Genomic DNA, 16,440 nt, shown 5'->3' with positions numbered 1-16,440 from the left:
GTGTGTATGTCACTCAGACTATGGAAGTGAAAGATGCTGAGAAGCCAAATCCTCCTTTTCAGCACTCTTGTTGTGTGACAGGGAGCAGCTCAGGGAATGAAAGAAACCTGCTTCCCTCTACTTGTGTCTGACAGCTTCTCTCTGCACTATCCTGGGATGGTCCCAGGACAATTTGTTATTGTCCTTCAGTTGCATTTCCATTTCTCATGCTGCTCCTGGCCTCTTCCACCAAGTGAGGGTGTCAAGGCAGAGTGTAAAGGCTGTAAAAATTCTGCATTTGTTTTTTAGGAGCATTTTCTCAGGACAGGAATAGGAGGAAAACTGCCCACAAGAGTGTCTTGTGACATGCCAGTGGCACAGCCTGTGGCAGGCCTGGGATGCTGCAGTGGGTGCAGAACTGACTCCCACCCTCAGCAGTGTCAGCAGCAGCCCTGTGTTGGGAAGGAACATGGTGTTCCAAAGCCCTTTTAGCCTTCACTGGTCATGTGCCTCTTCCTGCTGATATCTGCTATGCTGTGAATTGGTTTGTGGCTCAGCTGGCAGTGTGTGCAAGTACATAACTTAAATTGAAGATATTTTTAACCCTCAGTTACAATTTTGACCGTTAAGAGTTCTCTAGTTGAAGACATCTGTGAATGGAACAGTTTGAACCTGACTGATCATGTTTCTGCACAGCAGTACTGGAAATCTACACAGCCCTTTTGTGTCCAGTTCACTGCTGGATTTATTACCTGACAATTCTGAGCAGCTCCCACCATGGCACTGCAGGGTCTGTTCTCCCTAGTGCAGCCAAGTGCACACAGAGACCCAAAGCAGCATTCCCAAAGCACTTAGGTTTTGATCATGTGCTCCATACACAACACTTGAAATCATTTCTCATGTGTGCCCTCATGGGAATCATTTCCAAAAGAAATCTGCACATTGGGATGTGAGTAAATAAAGGCTGGCATTCAGAAGGGTTGATTGTCTCTACCTGTGCCCCCTTGTTTGCAGTCAGCTGAGAGTTGCTGGTGCCATAGGAGAAAGCTGCAATAAGTGCCCTATGAATGTGGCTTTCAACTAGGAATACACAACATGCAAACACATCACAGGTCAGCAAAACAGAAAGCACTAATGAGGAAAATTACCAGTGGAGACATCAGGAAGTTATTTGAAGAGAGAAGTGACACTTGCATGTCACATGGAATTTCATAATAATTATCTGTACTGTGAAGATGTTACTCATTAGCATCACAGATTTTAACACTGAAGCTCCAATGACCTAGATATCCATTCATTCCTTTTCCTTTCAAATAGCTACAAACCATTTTCTCTTTAGGAAGTTACCTGTATGTTGTTTTTCTTCACTTCTTTATCTCATCTTGTATCTGCAGAATACTCAGGTAGCACAGTGGAATTTCTTGGTGTGGAAACTGAAAGAGAGAGCCTGAGTTAGGATGACAGGAATGGTATCAAGGTACATACAGAAGAGGTAGTATATAGAGAAATCAGATGTGGTTGCATGTTGTTAATTTAATTGACATCAGAAAAGGAGCATGAAAAGGTTACATCCCTCAGATCACCCAGAGGGGAAACAGCTGGTGAGATTTCTGCTTCTGTCCAGAAGAGAGATTAGAGAGTTAGGTAGGCTTTAGTCACAGCATCCCATTTGGAAGTAAGACTGCTCACACTCTCTGTAGGGAAAAAAAGACATTTATTCCTGGTTAGTTGTTTTAGAAGTGAACATAGGTCAGCTGAGGACTGAAAATCTGTATATAGTACCTCTGTAAAGAATGACCATGAAAAATGCAGTGGTGTTTGAGTTTACAAACACTTAACTGACTATGGTTGATCTCAGTTCAGTGGATCAGTTTGTGTGTCATGGACTTTGACAACCCACAGAAAAAATCCTGTAATTTGAGATCACAAATACCTCACTAATATTCAGAGTAGTCAAGAAACTGGTCTTTCAGTTCCTTTCCTATTGTGTCTATTGCTTTGATCTAAATAAATCTCAGGCCTCCCATTCTCCCAAACTAAAAATACTATCAGAATATCCAAATGGATTCTGGTACAATATTTTATTTAACAAGTTTTTATTTAAATTTTTGTAATTAAAAGAAGCTAAAGAGCTGTAGTAAGGATGTGGTAGTAAGGAGAGAACAGACACTACAAATGAAGGCTTAAAGGGAAACAGTGTAAACTGCCTCATAAATTAAATCAAACAGTAGAGATTCACTTTTTAATGTACATGTAACCAGGAAAACTGTTTCCATATTAAGTGCTAATATTTTACATAATTGCTGTTAATGACTGTTTCCAAGAATTTACAATATTGCTATTAATATTCTTAAAACTTAAGGTGATAGTCTAACTCACACATCAATTTTGTTTTCACTACAGCAGGGTCCCATGTAAAACAACTGGCAAATTAGTCCAGTAACGCATAATAAAACTTAATCCAGTAAAGGTTCAGCTGAGACCTTGGTGCTCTAAATCCTTTACCATAAGCATGGTAAGAAACAGCCACTCCCCTAAAAGGCTTCCAGTGTGTGCAGGTAAAAGGTAATGGAAGAGGAGATTTCAGTGTAAAATGAGCTCTCCAAAAAGCCACCTGAGGTAACAGGGAAGTCTTTCTCTCAATGTGGGTGTGCCCAAAGTGGGTCTTTGTCCCTCCTGACCTCTGGGATGATGAGTATGGTGTGCTAGGAGAGATCCGTTGTGTGGGATTGGGAGCTGAAGAAAAGAATGTGGCTTTCTGAATATGGATATTGATTCACTGCAGTGATGCAGGTCAGTTCTGAGGATGTTTGTGTACTGGAGTGTTCCCACTGCCTGACAGTTTGTGCTTTCAGTGGGAAGGGGAGCACTTTGCTGGGGAGCCAAGCCCTAACTCTGTACTCCAGGGAGTTCTAGTGCAGGAAGCAAAGGAGCTGTTGGGGGTGGGTTGAAGGGGTGTCTAGCACGAAGAAAAATTGTTAGTTTTATTATCTTTCTCCAGAGAAGTTCCCAGTCTCATAAATGAACTGTCAGAACAAGTAGTAAGTGTGTGTAATTTCCACGGAACATATGCCTCTGTTCCCATCTTTTAGAAGGAACTGATCTGCTATTTAATGGAAATGGTTTCACCACATTGCATTTCCACATCTAATCTCTGCCATTTCATACCAAATGAGTTCCCAGAGCCGAGTTTCCATATTGCTCTCAGCTGAGCTGGCAGTAGCATTGTGTTTGCTGTGAGTGTGATTTGCTTTGGCCCCGCAGAGCTGGGAGTTCGGCATCCCGCTGTGCCGAGAGCTGGCCATCCAGTACGAGAGCCTCTATGATTACCAGAGCCTCAGCTGGATCCGGGTAAGTGGCAGCACCTTCCCTCCTTGCACACTCTTACCTCGTTCCCCAGAGCATTCTGAATTTAAATATAATCACATTCCTTATAGAGCTCCATGCATTTACTGAGACTCCCTGCCATTGATTAATATTGATGACTTTGTAGGTGCACTGAAATAATTCCAAAGTCATGCACACACACAGAGGAGCTGGGCTTGCTATTGCAATGGCATATTTACATATATTTTTTCATAAAATATCCTATTTTTTAATACATATTTCATTTTAATTCCTAAAGAATCAAGGACAGCTTGTGCCTCAGTGAGAAAAGATGAATGAAAGAATGAAGAAGACAAATGTTTATGGCATTCTTACCAGTTTACAGGGATCTGTTCCTCTGGTACAACCAAACATGTGATGAAATCAAGGCACATTTGCTGCATCATACTTTAATCAGAAAAAGCTGAAGTTCCTGTTGTTATTTTAAAACTTTCTGAATGTGAAAATAGTTCATCTCCTCCTGTCCTCTGGGGTAGCATACATGTATCCAAATTTGAGATTTATGCTGCATGGATATACGCAGTGGTTTAAGTTCTCTTTCTAAAAAGTCCAGTTTATTTTTATCTGAAGGCACCTGTTTAACAAGGTCTGATAAACTACACTTCTGAAGAACCTGTTTTCTCCAAAGTGGCCCCAAACAGAGCACATGGCCAGCTTGGCTGGGCACTCTCTGTGCCATTCACATCACCACGACATTCCTTGATGCTTCCTGCAATGACTTTGGGACCTTCCCCTTCCTGGAAAGGGAGTTGTGGGAACTGACCACAAACCAGGATGCAATATTGCAAGTTAGGGCTCCTTGCAGTGGAAGCAATGGTGTCAAACTGGTTCTTCTCCTTGAAGAGCCACCTTTTGCTACAGTGAAATTCCTGTGAGCCTTTCAACTGAGGTTCAGTTTGCCAAAAGGTCTGGAAATCCCACTCTTCATCTTTGTTGGTCAATTCTACAAAACTGCTTATTGGAACTAGAAAAAAGTCCTTTTCCTCTTTCCAACCACCTTTTTCTTCCATGTTAAAACCTTCTGGTGCACAGAGCTGTAGATTTAATTTTGTTTTATCCTTTTTCATGCCCCTCAACTCAATTAAGGCAAACCCAATTAGATGTAATTTTCCAGGCAGTGGTATGGATTTTGATCTCTAGGAGAGAATAGGACACTGTGAGCCAGGCAACGTGCATCTTAATCTCAGCTTTGCCATTAATTCTGCAATGCAAAGAAAATTACATGCAAGACCTGTTTAATTTAAAATAAGATAAACCAGGAAAAATTAATATGTCATCTTCCAAAATGTAAAATGAGTATGGTGATATTCTAGTCTGTTCCACCATGTAGACTGGTTTAATTAATAATTTTTATCTTTAACAGAACTTTGGTCTTTTCATAAAAAATCATGGGGGTAAAAGAGTAATGTGAAATTTTAATGTGTTGAGATGTTAATGTTTTAAGTGCAGCTTTAAGGGTCTGATAGCAGCTCTCTCCTTCCTCTACAGAAAATGGAAGCTACCTATTATGACAATATCATGGAACAGCAGCGCTTAGAACCGGAGTTTTTCAGAGTTGGTTTTTATGGTCGAAAATTCCCATTTTTCCTGCGGGTAAGCCAAACTTATACAGGATGTGACAAAGTGACCAGGCTCAGAGAAGCTGTTAAGGCTTTGTATTTTTGTTTTGGAGATATGATGTCTACTATTCAGCATATTTTTTTATGCCTGCACAAATAAAAACAGTTTTCTAGCGAAACTGAAGGACACGGTCCACTGGGAATGTTCTTGGGAACAGAGATCAGAAATTTGACTCATGCCACTGTGAATTTTTGATGATCTGCAGATGCAGCACAAATTGTCTCTATATTAAGCAAAATGCTGTATTGCAGCAATGTTGGTTCATTACAACTAATTTTCATCATCTCAAATTATCACACTTTAAAAAAAGTCTCACTTGACAGAATTCTAATCCCAGCCTGATGACTCTTATGCTATATGCAAGTGAAAATTTCCTCTCTTCAACAAAAGCCAAACAGCTTCTTTGGGCACGTCCTCACTTGGAGTTCATTGTCTGCTGGTGTACCAATCCATTTAAAAAGTGAAATTTTCTTCTTTTCCTAATGAGGAATCAAATTTTAAATGGGTATTTGTTTATACAATGTCTTGTTGCTAGTTTAGAGCAAGGAAGGAATATAATCTGACAAGTGTTCCAAGAGCTGCCTGCAATTTGAAGGCAGATGCCATTGAATGTGACAGGACAAGGTAACTGGAAGCTTTCAAGGACTGGAGGTGCATGGTTTGTGTTCTGTTTGAAGGAATGGTTGACAAGAGGTGGCACCAATCAGGGTACACAGGATGAAGCCATACAAAGCCAAGCCATTTTGAGAGCTGCCCTCTTATACTCCCCTCTGATTATGAAGTTGTTTGTTGTTTTTTTTAAAAAGGATTTCAACACTGGGGTTTAATTACAGTCTTTTAATGGAAGCACACACAGAGGTAAATAAAGGCAAGTTGAAATTAGTCAAGGAGGAGAAATACCAGTGCATAAAGGGTAGTGGTTTCATGTTATTTGAAGGTGAACAGTGCCAGAATCAGAGAATCACAGAATCATTTAAGTTGGAGAAGACCTCCAAGATCATTGATCCAACCTTTGACCAATCACCCCCTTGTCAACCAGACCATGGCACCAAGTGCTACATCCAGTTCTTTCTTAACACCTCCAGGGATGGTGACTTCATCACTCCCCTGGGCAGCCCCTTCCAACGCCTGACAACCCTTTGCATGCAGAAGTTCTTCCTGATGTCCATCCTGAATGTCCCCTGGTGCAGCTTGGGACAGTTTCTTCTCCTCCTGTCCCTTGTTCCCTGGGAGCAGAGCCTGATCCCCACCTGGCTACCACTTTCTGTCAGGATGTTGTAGAGTGTGAGAAGGATCCCCCTAAACCTCCTTTTCCCCAGTCTGAGCCCCTCCTCCCCCAGCTGCTCCTCACACAATTTAGAATGCAGCAGCCTGAAGCAGAGGAATCCAAAGAAAGGACGGGTGCTGCAGTGTGAACCCAGAGCTGCCCCACAAAGATCTCCGTAGAAAATTGACAATTCCTGGTTTTTATATCTAACAACAAATATTTCAGCAAGTGAGTGACAACACAGTCATCATGGCACACAAGCATTCCTAACATCTGAAGTACTGTCAGTGACGGGAGCTTATCTTTTTGTCCTGTGGATCCTCCCTTTTACCTGGGATCCTGCATCAGGTGTCTGACGCTGCTTGAGCTACCTGTGCTCAGCCCTGACTCTTTGCAGAGTGCTGTAACAACGTGGATCCTTGGCTGGAGAAATTACCAGCCAACACAAGCGTACATAATTATAATCCTTGTTAATTCTGCAATTATATTTGGTAGCAGTACTTCTGATAGCAGATTACTAATGTAGCAATCTCATTAAAAGTCATCCTCCTCCTTTCTCTCCCTAATGATCCATACAGCACACACATTGTGGAGCACAGACTAAGCCCATTAGCAGTCACATCAGCATGGATCACACTGTAAAGAGATTGGAAGCAGCTATTCTAGAGAAGAAAAAGATTTACATGGATTTAAAATCTTCAAATGGATACGGCAGTGATTTAAAGTGATCAAATAACTCCAAGCCTTTTTCTCATGTATTTTTCTATTGCTGTACAGCTTAAGACAGAAAATAACCACTTCTTTCTGTATCTTTGATTTTTGAAGGCCCTTTGTGTAGAAAAGTCATTGTTCATGTTTCTATGAATTCTGCATCTATTTCTAGCCTTTCTACATAAGTAAATTAAAATTAAAACTGTCCATATCTTCCATGTACCAGAAGTTCAAGTAAGGCCTGACAAGCCACGTTTTGAGATCTTGTGCTGGCATCTGTCTGAAGTCTTATTAAATTTAGCTTTAAGGTGTTTCCAGGGCATTATTTTTAGAATCACAATAACTTTATTTATAGGCTTACAGTTTTCTAGATTGCTGCAATCAAAAGCTAAAACAGAGAAAGCAGTTAGTGTCATGAAGAGATTCACCTTCAAACATGGGCTCACTCCAAATTTAATAATAGCTGCAAAGTTTGAGCATTACAGACTGAACTGTCAAGATTCATCATGTGATTCTTCTCCCAGTCCATTGGTTGCTGTGACTGATGCATAAAAAGTGACACATGTCACAGCCAGAACAGGAGATCCTTTCCACAAAGTTGAAATGCAAAGCCAAAGATAACTGAATTCCTTGGCTGTGTTTTATGATCTGGTTTTGCTACTTTCCCTTCAATTTTGCTACCAAGATTAAGAACTGCTTGGCCACATCCTTTTTCCAGAGCAATTAAAAACATATTCTAGAATATACTGCAGCCTCTAAATGCAAGAAATAAAAGGCTGTTCTTGTTTATGACATTTTTTTATTGTTTTACGATGGTGAAAACCCTCTCTGTTCTTCTAGTTACTGTGTGTATGAGAGTTTAAACTACCAAACTTAGAGAATTTGCCTGCTTTGATTGGTCTTGCACTAGGAGATATTAATACTGATGAAAATTGTGGTTTGTGAGGGTTAAGACACTGGAATACAATCTTCCTGACACTGAGGAATTTATAAATCCTGTATCATTCTGTTTGGAGTTAAGAGATAGCTCAAAAAGCATCCAAGAACTCTGCACAAGTGGTTTAATGCCTCAAGAGTCATCTAAATGCAGCTTTCCATTATTAGCAGAAATGAAATTTTGTTCATCGAGAGGAAAGTGCTTTTAGGGCTGAAGGGGAATTTGTTAAGTGGCCACTGAGAATTCTTGGTAAAGCTTTCCTGTATTACTGTACTATTGACAGGGGAGTTCCTGAGCATGGATTGTTCATCACCATCAGGGCTGGGTTGTATGGCTGTGATAATACAGCAGTGATTAAACAGTGATTTTTGTGAATAGTTTGTTGCAACTTCTCTCTAAGGAGAACTAATAAAATGATAAACATATATCTCCCTCTGTTCTATCAGAACCTCAGGACTTTTATCCATCTGGTATAAAGAGTACTTGACAGCAGCTTTCCCAGTGTAGAACAGCCAAGCTGGTGACTTAAGTTTTAGTTGATACGATTCAATATAGTCCAATTAAAAATAGTGCTTTTTCTGAAAAGCAGGTAAGAAGGGACCACAAGACTGAATACTGGGTGTGCCTGAATCAGAAGCATTGTGCTGTTCAGAGATCAGTGGAATAGTCTCCTCATTCATCACTTCTTCATGAAATACGTTGTAAAAAAAAAAAGAAAGGATAAAATACATCTACTCTCACATTAGCATACTGCCACTGTCATTTATCTTTGGTTTTGAAGAAACATTTAAAGTGAGACAGAAGTCAGTAGAACTTAACTTACTTTTAAGGAGACTAATTTATGCTTGTCCTTCTTGCAGAACAAAGAATATGTGTGTCGGGGCCATGACTATGAGAGGCTGGAAGCTTTCCAGCAGAGGATGCTGAGTGAGTTCCCCCAGGCCATCGCAATGCAGCACCCAAACCACCCTGATGACTCCATATTGCAGTGTGATGCCCAGTGTATCCTTCTGTGAAAGGGCAAACTCTCCCTGGAGCTGGGGCAGAGCACAGAGGTAGAGGTGGATATGGACAAAACCAGACCCTGTCTGCAGCAGACAGTAACTGGTTTGTTATGGGAGGTAATGTTGGAGAGAGTGGTGAATTTTTATTCGGGGAGTAGTGCAGGTCATGTTCCATGTAGAAGGGAAGGGGCCGTGCTCAGTCATATCTATGCTTTACCAGCAGCACTGTCATCACACAGAGTGTGTGTCTTTAGGAGTATTCCTGGTATCTTCTCTTGGCCAGTATTTTGTTGGGAACAGATACTAGTTCCAAAGCACTATTTTCCATTCTGCTTATTTTTCTTACATCAGTATTTTACTTTTTTGCAATTTCCTTTTCTTTAAAACTGTTGAACTTTTTTATACCCAAGGCTTTGAATCTCATTCTTCTCACTGGTCACCTGTACAATGCTCAGTGCGTTTAAGGACTGAACCACATCACATTTAAGAGGACTGCAGGGACTCTGGAGAGCTTAGTCATGGAACCTGCACTATTTGGCTTCTGAGAGAACAGCGTGGGTACTATGCAGTATTTGAACTGTAATGTCACTGTCAGCAAAAGGAGCCTCCTGTGTGGGTTGCTGTTTCCTATTTGTCTTTCCTAACACATGGATAAACTTTCTTTGACTGCACAATTTCCAGATTTGCAGATCTATGCAGTGACTCCCATCCCAGACAATATAGACGTGCTGCAAATGGACCGTGTCCCCGATCGCATCAAGAGCTTTTACCGCGTCAACAACATCCGCAAGTTCCGCTACGACAGACCCTTCCACAAGGGCCCCAAGGACAAGGAGAACGAGTTTAAGGTAGAAGTAGCAAATAAGCCATGCCTAAGTGTTCATCTCTTCAAGGTGAAAACTGTCTTCTTATTTTATGCTGATAGAGCTTTTTAGATAATCCTGATTTGATAGCCAAAGATACTACAGTAACTCAAGTAACAGGTTAAGTCCATGGTCTGATTGAATATTGTTGAGTTCTGACCTGCTTAAAGTGTTGTCCAGTTTAAAGGTGTGTTATTTTAGTGTCCAGAGACACTGTTTGGCTGGACTTTTTTTTTTTATTACTGTCTACAATGTCTTTTTGGGTCCCATGACACAGCTGGTGACTGGACAAGTTTTAAAAATTAATAGAAATGTTGAATGTGTTGTTTCAAGCATACTGAATTCCTGGTTTGTTGTTTAAGTGACTTTCAGGAAGACCTACAGAATTAATGCTCAGGAGGTTAATGCATTCTTTTCTGAGCCTTGCCCCCTTTGCACTTGTAGTAAGAGTACAGAGGATGTGGTTGTGATTCACTGTTCCTCACAGCCTCAATTACTTCTTGCAGAGCTTGTGGATTGAACGCACCACTCTGACCCTGACTCACAGTTTGCCTGGGATCTCTCGCTGGTTTGAAGTAGAGAGAAGAGAACTGGTAACATTCATAATTCCTGTAATTGGGGGTCAAAATGATGAGTTACTGAGGACGTGGGATAGGCAGCTTAAAACTCGTTGGGCTGAAATCTTGCAGTTTAAAATGGTGTTTACCAAGAGTTAAATACATCCTTTTTCTAACACTTCATCTAAAGAATTGCTAAATGTAACCAGGGGAATTGTATTAACTAACAGTATATAATGGAGACAGTGCTAAAAGGATGGAATAATTGCATTGCTGCCATGTCTTTGTTATATAGAAAGACATCTATTATTGCAACTGAGTGACCCGAAATCCAGCACTGCTAACAGTGGAGTTTGTTAATGTAGCTAATTTTCTACAAAGCAGTAAAAGCGAAGGGAGCTCACTGAACAATCCTGGAGTACCATTTTATTACAAGGAAGATAATAAATCTCAGTGAAGTGTCCACAGAATTAAAGTATATTTTATTGCCTTTGAGGTTGAAGTAAGTCCTTTGGAAAATGCCATTCAAGTGGTTGAGAACAAAAACCAGGAGCTGAGGACCCTGATAAGCCAGTACCAGCATAAACAAATGCATGGCAACATTAATCTTCTCAGCATGTGTCTGAATGGAGTGATTGATGCTGCCGTTAACGGGGGAATTGCGCGGTACCAGGAGGTGAGCCAGGCTCTGCTTCTCATTGAGTATCACCCTGCCTCAGTTTTATTTGCATTTCTGTTTCAATGATAGCGTGGCTTAATAAGATAAGAAATTCTCATGTGCGTTATCTAAAGATGGGGTTATACCCCTATTTGGTTATTCTGCATCAGTGCTTGCATAGCCACATGCAAGGAAGCTCCAGGGGTGGAGCTGGGATCTCACATGGAAATAGGTACAGGTAACAGCAGGGTTTCTCAAAGATGACACTTGGCTTACCTGGAAATCCTCACTTGGCAGGTAAAACAGTGTAGCAGCTTTTTTAATACTGCTTACATTATAAATTCATTTTGCAATAGAGGCTGAGGGACTGGTGGTAACTGATAAGGTCTAGAATCAGGAAAAAACACTAATTCATGCTATTGAACCATTATCTTTGCTGACGGGCTAATTTCAGACTCGCTGTAGAACTAAAATGATGTTAAATACAATGTTATCCAGCATCATCTCTGGCAAGCTGTTACATAAACTGAGCATTGCAAAAGGTAGGTTTAGGGTAAAATACTAAAAAATTGCAGCAGTGGTTCAGAGGTTTGGGATGTGTCTTCGCAACGGAGCCATGGAGAGAATGCTCTTCAGGCTTTACATTAGTTGCCAATTTACTCACTAAATTCCTTTAGCTTTAGGCAGTTATGTGAAGGAAACTATAAAATTCAAATAACTGGAAGATACAAGGCTTAGTGGTATTGCTCATCACTGTCACAGGGGGAAACTTGGTCAGAGTCATGATTCAACAGAATCATTTCAGCTGCCAAGCCCATTTTCTCTGCATCCCAGAGTGCTAAAAAACAATAAAATTAAGCTCTGCTGTTACCTTAATATATTTTTTGTTTTCCTAAGATTTTTGGACCTTTTCCTTTCATCCTTTGACTCCAAGTTATGATGAAACACCTTGCCATAAGAAAAAGGCACTTTTTTTTTTCCTCTTCCTGCAGGCCTTTTTTGATAAGGATTATATCACAAAGCACCCCGGAGACGCAGAGAAGATCACCCAGCTCAAGGAACTCATGCAGGAACAGGTACTATTTTTCAGGTGCAGAAGAACATTGTTACATTGTCTGGATTCATCAGCAGTCAGTCTAAACATCAGATCCAACTGATTCATTCAGAAGCAAAAGATTTTTGGTACAGGAGATTTAAATACATTCAAACAAAAAACAAAAGGGAAGTGGGCAAGGTGATAATGACAAGTCAGTCACCTTATGGGAAGTTGAAAGTTGTTTTATACATTTATTATCCAACTGATATCTTGCTGCATTTCAAGCCTGCCATTCATTTTTGCTATTTTGTCTTCCTAGCAAATTTCAAAGATAATCGGAGGCAGGACAGGTCAGGCTTGAGATTAAAGTGGTAGAGCCTCATATGAAAACTTAATGCCTATTTATATTATCCGCAGTTTTATTTTTCCATAGTGTCTCCTTAAAACATCTTGGTAGATAAAGCTGCGGGATGCTTTGATGGGAATGGAATCAGATAATCACATCCCTCTTAACTGAAAGTTTGGAAAGATATACCCCATTAAACAATGTGCCCAAATCTGAATAGAGCTACTAGGCTTGTTCTTCAACAAATCACTGAATTGCATTTCAGATTCCCCATCTGTAAAATAATGCTTATCTCCCTTCAATCCTCAGGAGATGTTTGAAGATTAATTAGTTATTGTTTGTACAGACTTTGGATCATGTAGGGAATTACATACATCTTAAGCCTCCTATCATTGCTATTTTCTTTCATCTGGGACCTTATATAATCTCATTCAATCATTAGTATTATATGTTTGACCTTTGAAAAAGTGACCTTTAGAAGTAACTAATGAGGAACAGGAGGAGTGACTGTGTGTGCCACACTGCTGCTGTTCGTCTCAATTATCAGAAACTCCTTTTAGAAGTCTCTGCTGGCAGCTCAGACACTGTCCCTGGCACAGGGAGGAGTTTTTGTCACAGGGCATTATCTCTGTGAGGGCATAATGCTGTTCACTCTGCAGAGAGAATCTAGATGGTTGCTGGTGGTTTTTTTTGTTTTTTTTTTTTTTTTTCCAGTTATCTCCTAAGAAAAGCAATACAACATGACACAAACGTACTTGTCTCATGCTTAAATACTTGTTGGAGTAGTATGAACTTGCCAGGACTCCAAGGCTTGCTTAATTAGCAGCAGTCTTAAAATGGACAGTGGCATATTCCTTGCACATTGCCAGAACTGCAGGACAGACTTCTGTTCCCTCTCTTAGACACAATTTATTTGGGTTTCTGATGCTGCATTTTCTTTTTGCAGGTACATGTCCTAGGAGTGGGTCTGGCAGTCCATGAGAAATTTGTCCACCCTGAAATGCGTCCCCTGCATAAGAAACTGATAGATCAGTTCCAGATGATGCGATCCAGTCTGTACCATGTAAGCCAACAGTCCCTTTTCCAGTTTTGAATTTTATGATTAAACATCTGTCAGTTGTAGTAAGGTTCACAAAAGAACTGGGCTGATACAGCATTGATTGAACCTAATGGACTGCCAAATTACCAATGGAATTCTTGAATTTTGTGCAAGAAGGCAGTTGTAGAAAATATGTTAACTTGGCCTTTCAGCAAGAATTGTTAATATTTGTATGTTCTTTGTCGTATCACAGTGCAATTGTAAAGCCTAATTTTCAGTTGCTGTTTCACATAGCAGAAAATTATGTAAGAGGAAGAGTAACAGGAGGTGTTGAATGTTCTCTTCAAAAGAAGTCCCATAATTGGAAGTAGCATGGATGAAGAAAACTTGCATTTTTCCATGAGTGACTTAGCTGAAGTGTGTTTGCTCTGCAGGAGCTGCCTGGTTTGGATAAGCTGAGCCCAGCCTGTTCAGGCTCCAGCACCCCCCGCAGCAATGTGCTGGTGTCACACGGGCCCATGAGCCCAGAGAGCATCAAGCTGGTGCATCGACACAGGTAACCTCTTCCCTCTTCTTCCCAAACACCCAGGGGCTCTGCCCACAGTTCCACCAAGGTTCCAGGATCTAAGGAGTGCTTAGCAGTACTGCAGGGTGGCAGCATGAGTTTAGGCAGAAGTGCCTTGTGTCTTCATTCAGTGCTTGGAGAATTGGAATAAGAAAGTTGAGAAATCCACCTTGCAGCAAATACTGAACACACCTCCAGGTGTGACTCCATCACTTTACCTACTGTAGAGGCAGAAACACAAATCTGCCACTCAGTTCTCCAGACTCAATCTGACTTCAGAGGTCCCAACCTCTCCTACTTCTGTTGCACCAACAGCAAATAACTGGGTCCTTATCTACCATAAAACTGTATGGCTTGTTTTAAAACCCAACTCAATATGTACCCATTTTGAAGGATCAAAATTGTTAACATCATTATTTTTAAAATTCTGACTAAATCAGAAGCCAAATACAAGAAAGGCTGCTTTAGTGTTTTGATCAGTACATCAAAAAATGACCCTGTGGTGCTTTTTTCAAACTGAATGCCCATATATTAAATCTAAGATAATGACAGAGGATAAAAATTGGCATTACAAGGACAAAATAGTGGTTTTTATATCCAGCCAACATTGCTTATTTGAAAATGCTAATTGCTCTTCTGTGTTTATTTTTCTTATTGGGTCACTATATTTTAGCTGGTTTTAAAGGCTGGCATAAAAAGCTGTGGAAAGTTGGTCCATGAATCCATGATGGTGACAGTCTTTATGCTAGTAAAACTGTGTAGCTTATACTGTTCCCATGGCTTAGCAGTTGATAAACAGTGTCTGGCTGATAACTTTTTTCCCTCAAAATTCCTCACTTTGAAAAAGCTTTTTTAGTTTTTAGGACAAACTAGGGAAATGCTGTAGTGTACAGTGTATTTGTGTGTGTGGTTCAGAGTGACAAAGAAAAGTTCATTCCCTGAGGGAGATCAGGGTACAGCCTGCACACCAGCTGGGCTGTATTAATTTACTGTCAGCTACAAAATTGCCTTCAACTGTAATGCTGAGGCCCAATGCATGCAATCAGGAAAACTGGATTTTGACCTGTGTGTCTTGTGCTTGGATTCCTTTGGAATGTTTTGGTTTTTTTTAAGCTGCTCCCACTCAGCATTAAAAATGTGAGTGGTTTCAGTGGGTTCTGTTATAAACAAAACAAATATGCACCCAAGGTCATGATGTGACATTACCCTGGGTTGGGGTCCTGAAATTCAACATCCTATGTACTATTCTGTTTTACCTGTAATCTTCTTGTCACCTCTTTCATATTTACCCACATTTATGGATTTGTTTGAGCTTATTTGGCCTTTTCAGAAGTGTTTGACATCTAGAGGTGACCTAAAGCATCAGGTAACTGTAGGTACTTACTAGTTTGGAAAAAAATCAGGCTTCACAAACAGGTTTAAAAAATAATTATGCCCTTACTCTGTTTTTTCTTTCCAGCCCACTGAACATGCTTGGTTCAGTCCGACACTCCTCATCCTCTCTGTCGTCGCACACCTCCAGTGAAACAGGAAACCTGGTTATCCTGACAGACAGCTCTGTGGGGGAGACTGCTGAGGATATGTACCACATGCAGGTACAGCTCTAGCACAGCCAGGAGCAGTGGCTGGGAACAGCACAGAATAGTTCCAGAGGGGTTTGCTTAGGAGCAGTACACTTTACCTGTGCACATGCTCAGATCTGTCTGTGATTTTTTTTTTTTTCAAAGAATTGAATAGATAGAATCTAACATTGTTCAAGAAATATGACAGTAACTCATTAGAATAACTTCAGGAAGAAATCTCCTCTGTTTGTACAGTGACTGTGGTACTACAGTCCAAGGTCACTCTGCTGCTTTCAGACAGGGAGATTTTTATCCCATTTTTTTTACCTGCCCTGTTGAACATGTGCAGTTACTGCTGCTCTTGGTTTGGGGAGGTGGAACAAGTCCCACAGTCCTGAGTGCAGGTTAGCAGTGGCCTGCACTGAAGCTGCCCTGACTCATCTGAGACAGGTAAATCCCTAAGGCACTGATATGCTCAGGTCTCTCTCGACGGTTTCTCTGCCTCCTGCAGTTTGTTTATCCTAAGCCCAGGTACCAAGGCTCAGTCACCAATGTCTCTGTTTTATCCTCATCCCAGGCTAGTCCTTCCACCTCCAGCCTGAGCTCCACTCACTCAGCACCATCCCAGATGATTAACTCTGCCCCTTCCAGCGCTCGAGGTAAGCATGGACAGGCCCTGATGGGGGGGTGCACCTGCAGGTGTTCCCTAAACCTGGCAACCGTGGTGACTTACAGGTGAAACACCACCAACATTGACACATAACACTGTTTCTCTTTTGGACATGTAAATATCTCTTCAATACTTTTTCTTTACAAATGGTTTCATTCCCCATTTAAGCTTTTTTTCATCTGTATATCAAATGTATCTCTAATACATGCTGGTTTCAGGCAGTTGAATTTCATAATGAT

At 40.8% G+C, this 16,440-nt stretch overlaps 1 protein-coding gene and 1 long non-coding RNA gene across 15 annotated transcripts in view; one reads left to right on the top strand and one right to left on the bottom strand.

Annotated features, from left to right (window-relative positions):
• Nucleotides 1–16,440, bottom strand: part of LOC132332196 (uncharacterized) — a 62,988-nt gene that overhangs the window by 24,022 nt on the left and 22,526 nt on the right. For all 13 annotated transcript variants that reach the window (XR_009487827.1, XR_009487818.1, XR_009487828.1 and 10 more), the window contains one exon: nt 1,327–1,412. This is a non-coding gene — a long non-coding RNA (uncharacterized LOC132332196). The remainder of the gene's footprint in view (nt 1–1,326; nt 1,413–16,440) is intronic.
• Nucleotides 1–16,440, top strand: part of DOCK3 (dedicator of cytokinesis 3) — a 185,570-nt gene that overhangs the window by 153,828 nt on the left and 15,302 nt on the right. For both annotated transcript variants that reach the window (XM_059856243.1, XM_059856242.1), the window contains 11 exons: nt 3,244–3,330; nt 4,855–4,959; nt 8,762–8,903; nt 9,587–9,753; nt 10,275–10,361; nt 10,822–11,001; nt 11,976–12,059; nt 13,312–13,428; nt 13,839–13,960; nt 15,429–15,564; nt 16,109–16,190. In XM_059856243.1, the coding sequence (XP_059712226.1) occupies nt 3,244–3,330; nt 4,855–4,959; nt 8,762–8,903; nt 9,587–9,753; nt 10,275–10,361; nt 10,822–11,001; nt 11,976–12,059; nt 13,312–13,428; nt 13,839–13,960; nt 15,429–15,564; nt 16,109–16,190 (1,309 nt within the window). The remainder of the gene's footprint in view (nt 1–3,243; nt 3,331–4,854; nt 4,960–8,761; nt 8,904–9,586; nt 9,754–10,274; nt 10,362–10,821; nt 11,002–11,975; nt 12,060–13,311; nt 13,429–13,838; nt 13,961–15,428; nt 15,565–16,108; nt 16,191–16,440) is intronic.

Source organism: Haemorhous mexicanus, chromosome 11, assembly GCF_027477595.1.
Source record: "Haemorhous mexicanus isolate bHaeMex1 chromosome 11, bHaeMex1.pri, whole genome shotgun sequence".
NCBI classification, from domain to species: Eukaryota; Metazoa; Chordata; class Aves; order Passeriformes; family Fringillidae; genus Haemorhous; species Haemorhous mexicanus.
The sequence above is the reverse complement of the archived record's forward strand: the minus strand, read 5'-3'. Positions and strand labels throughout refer to the sequence as shown.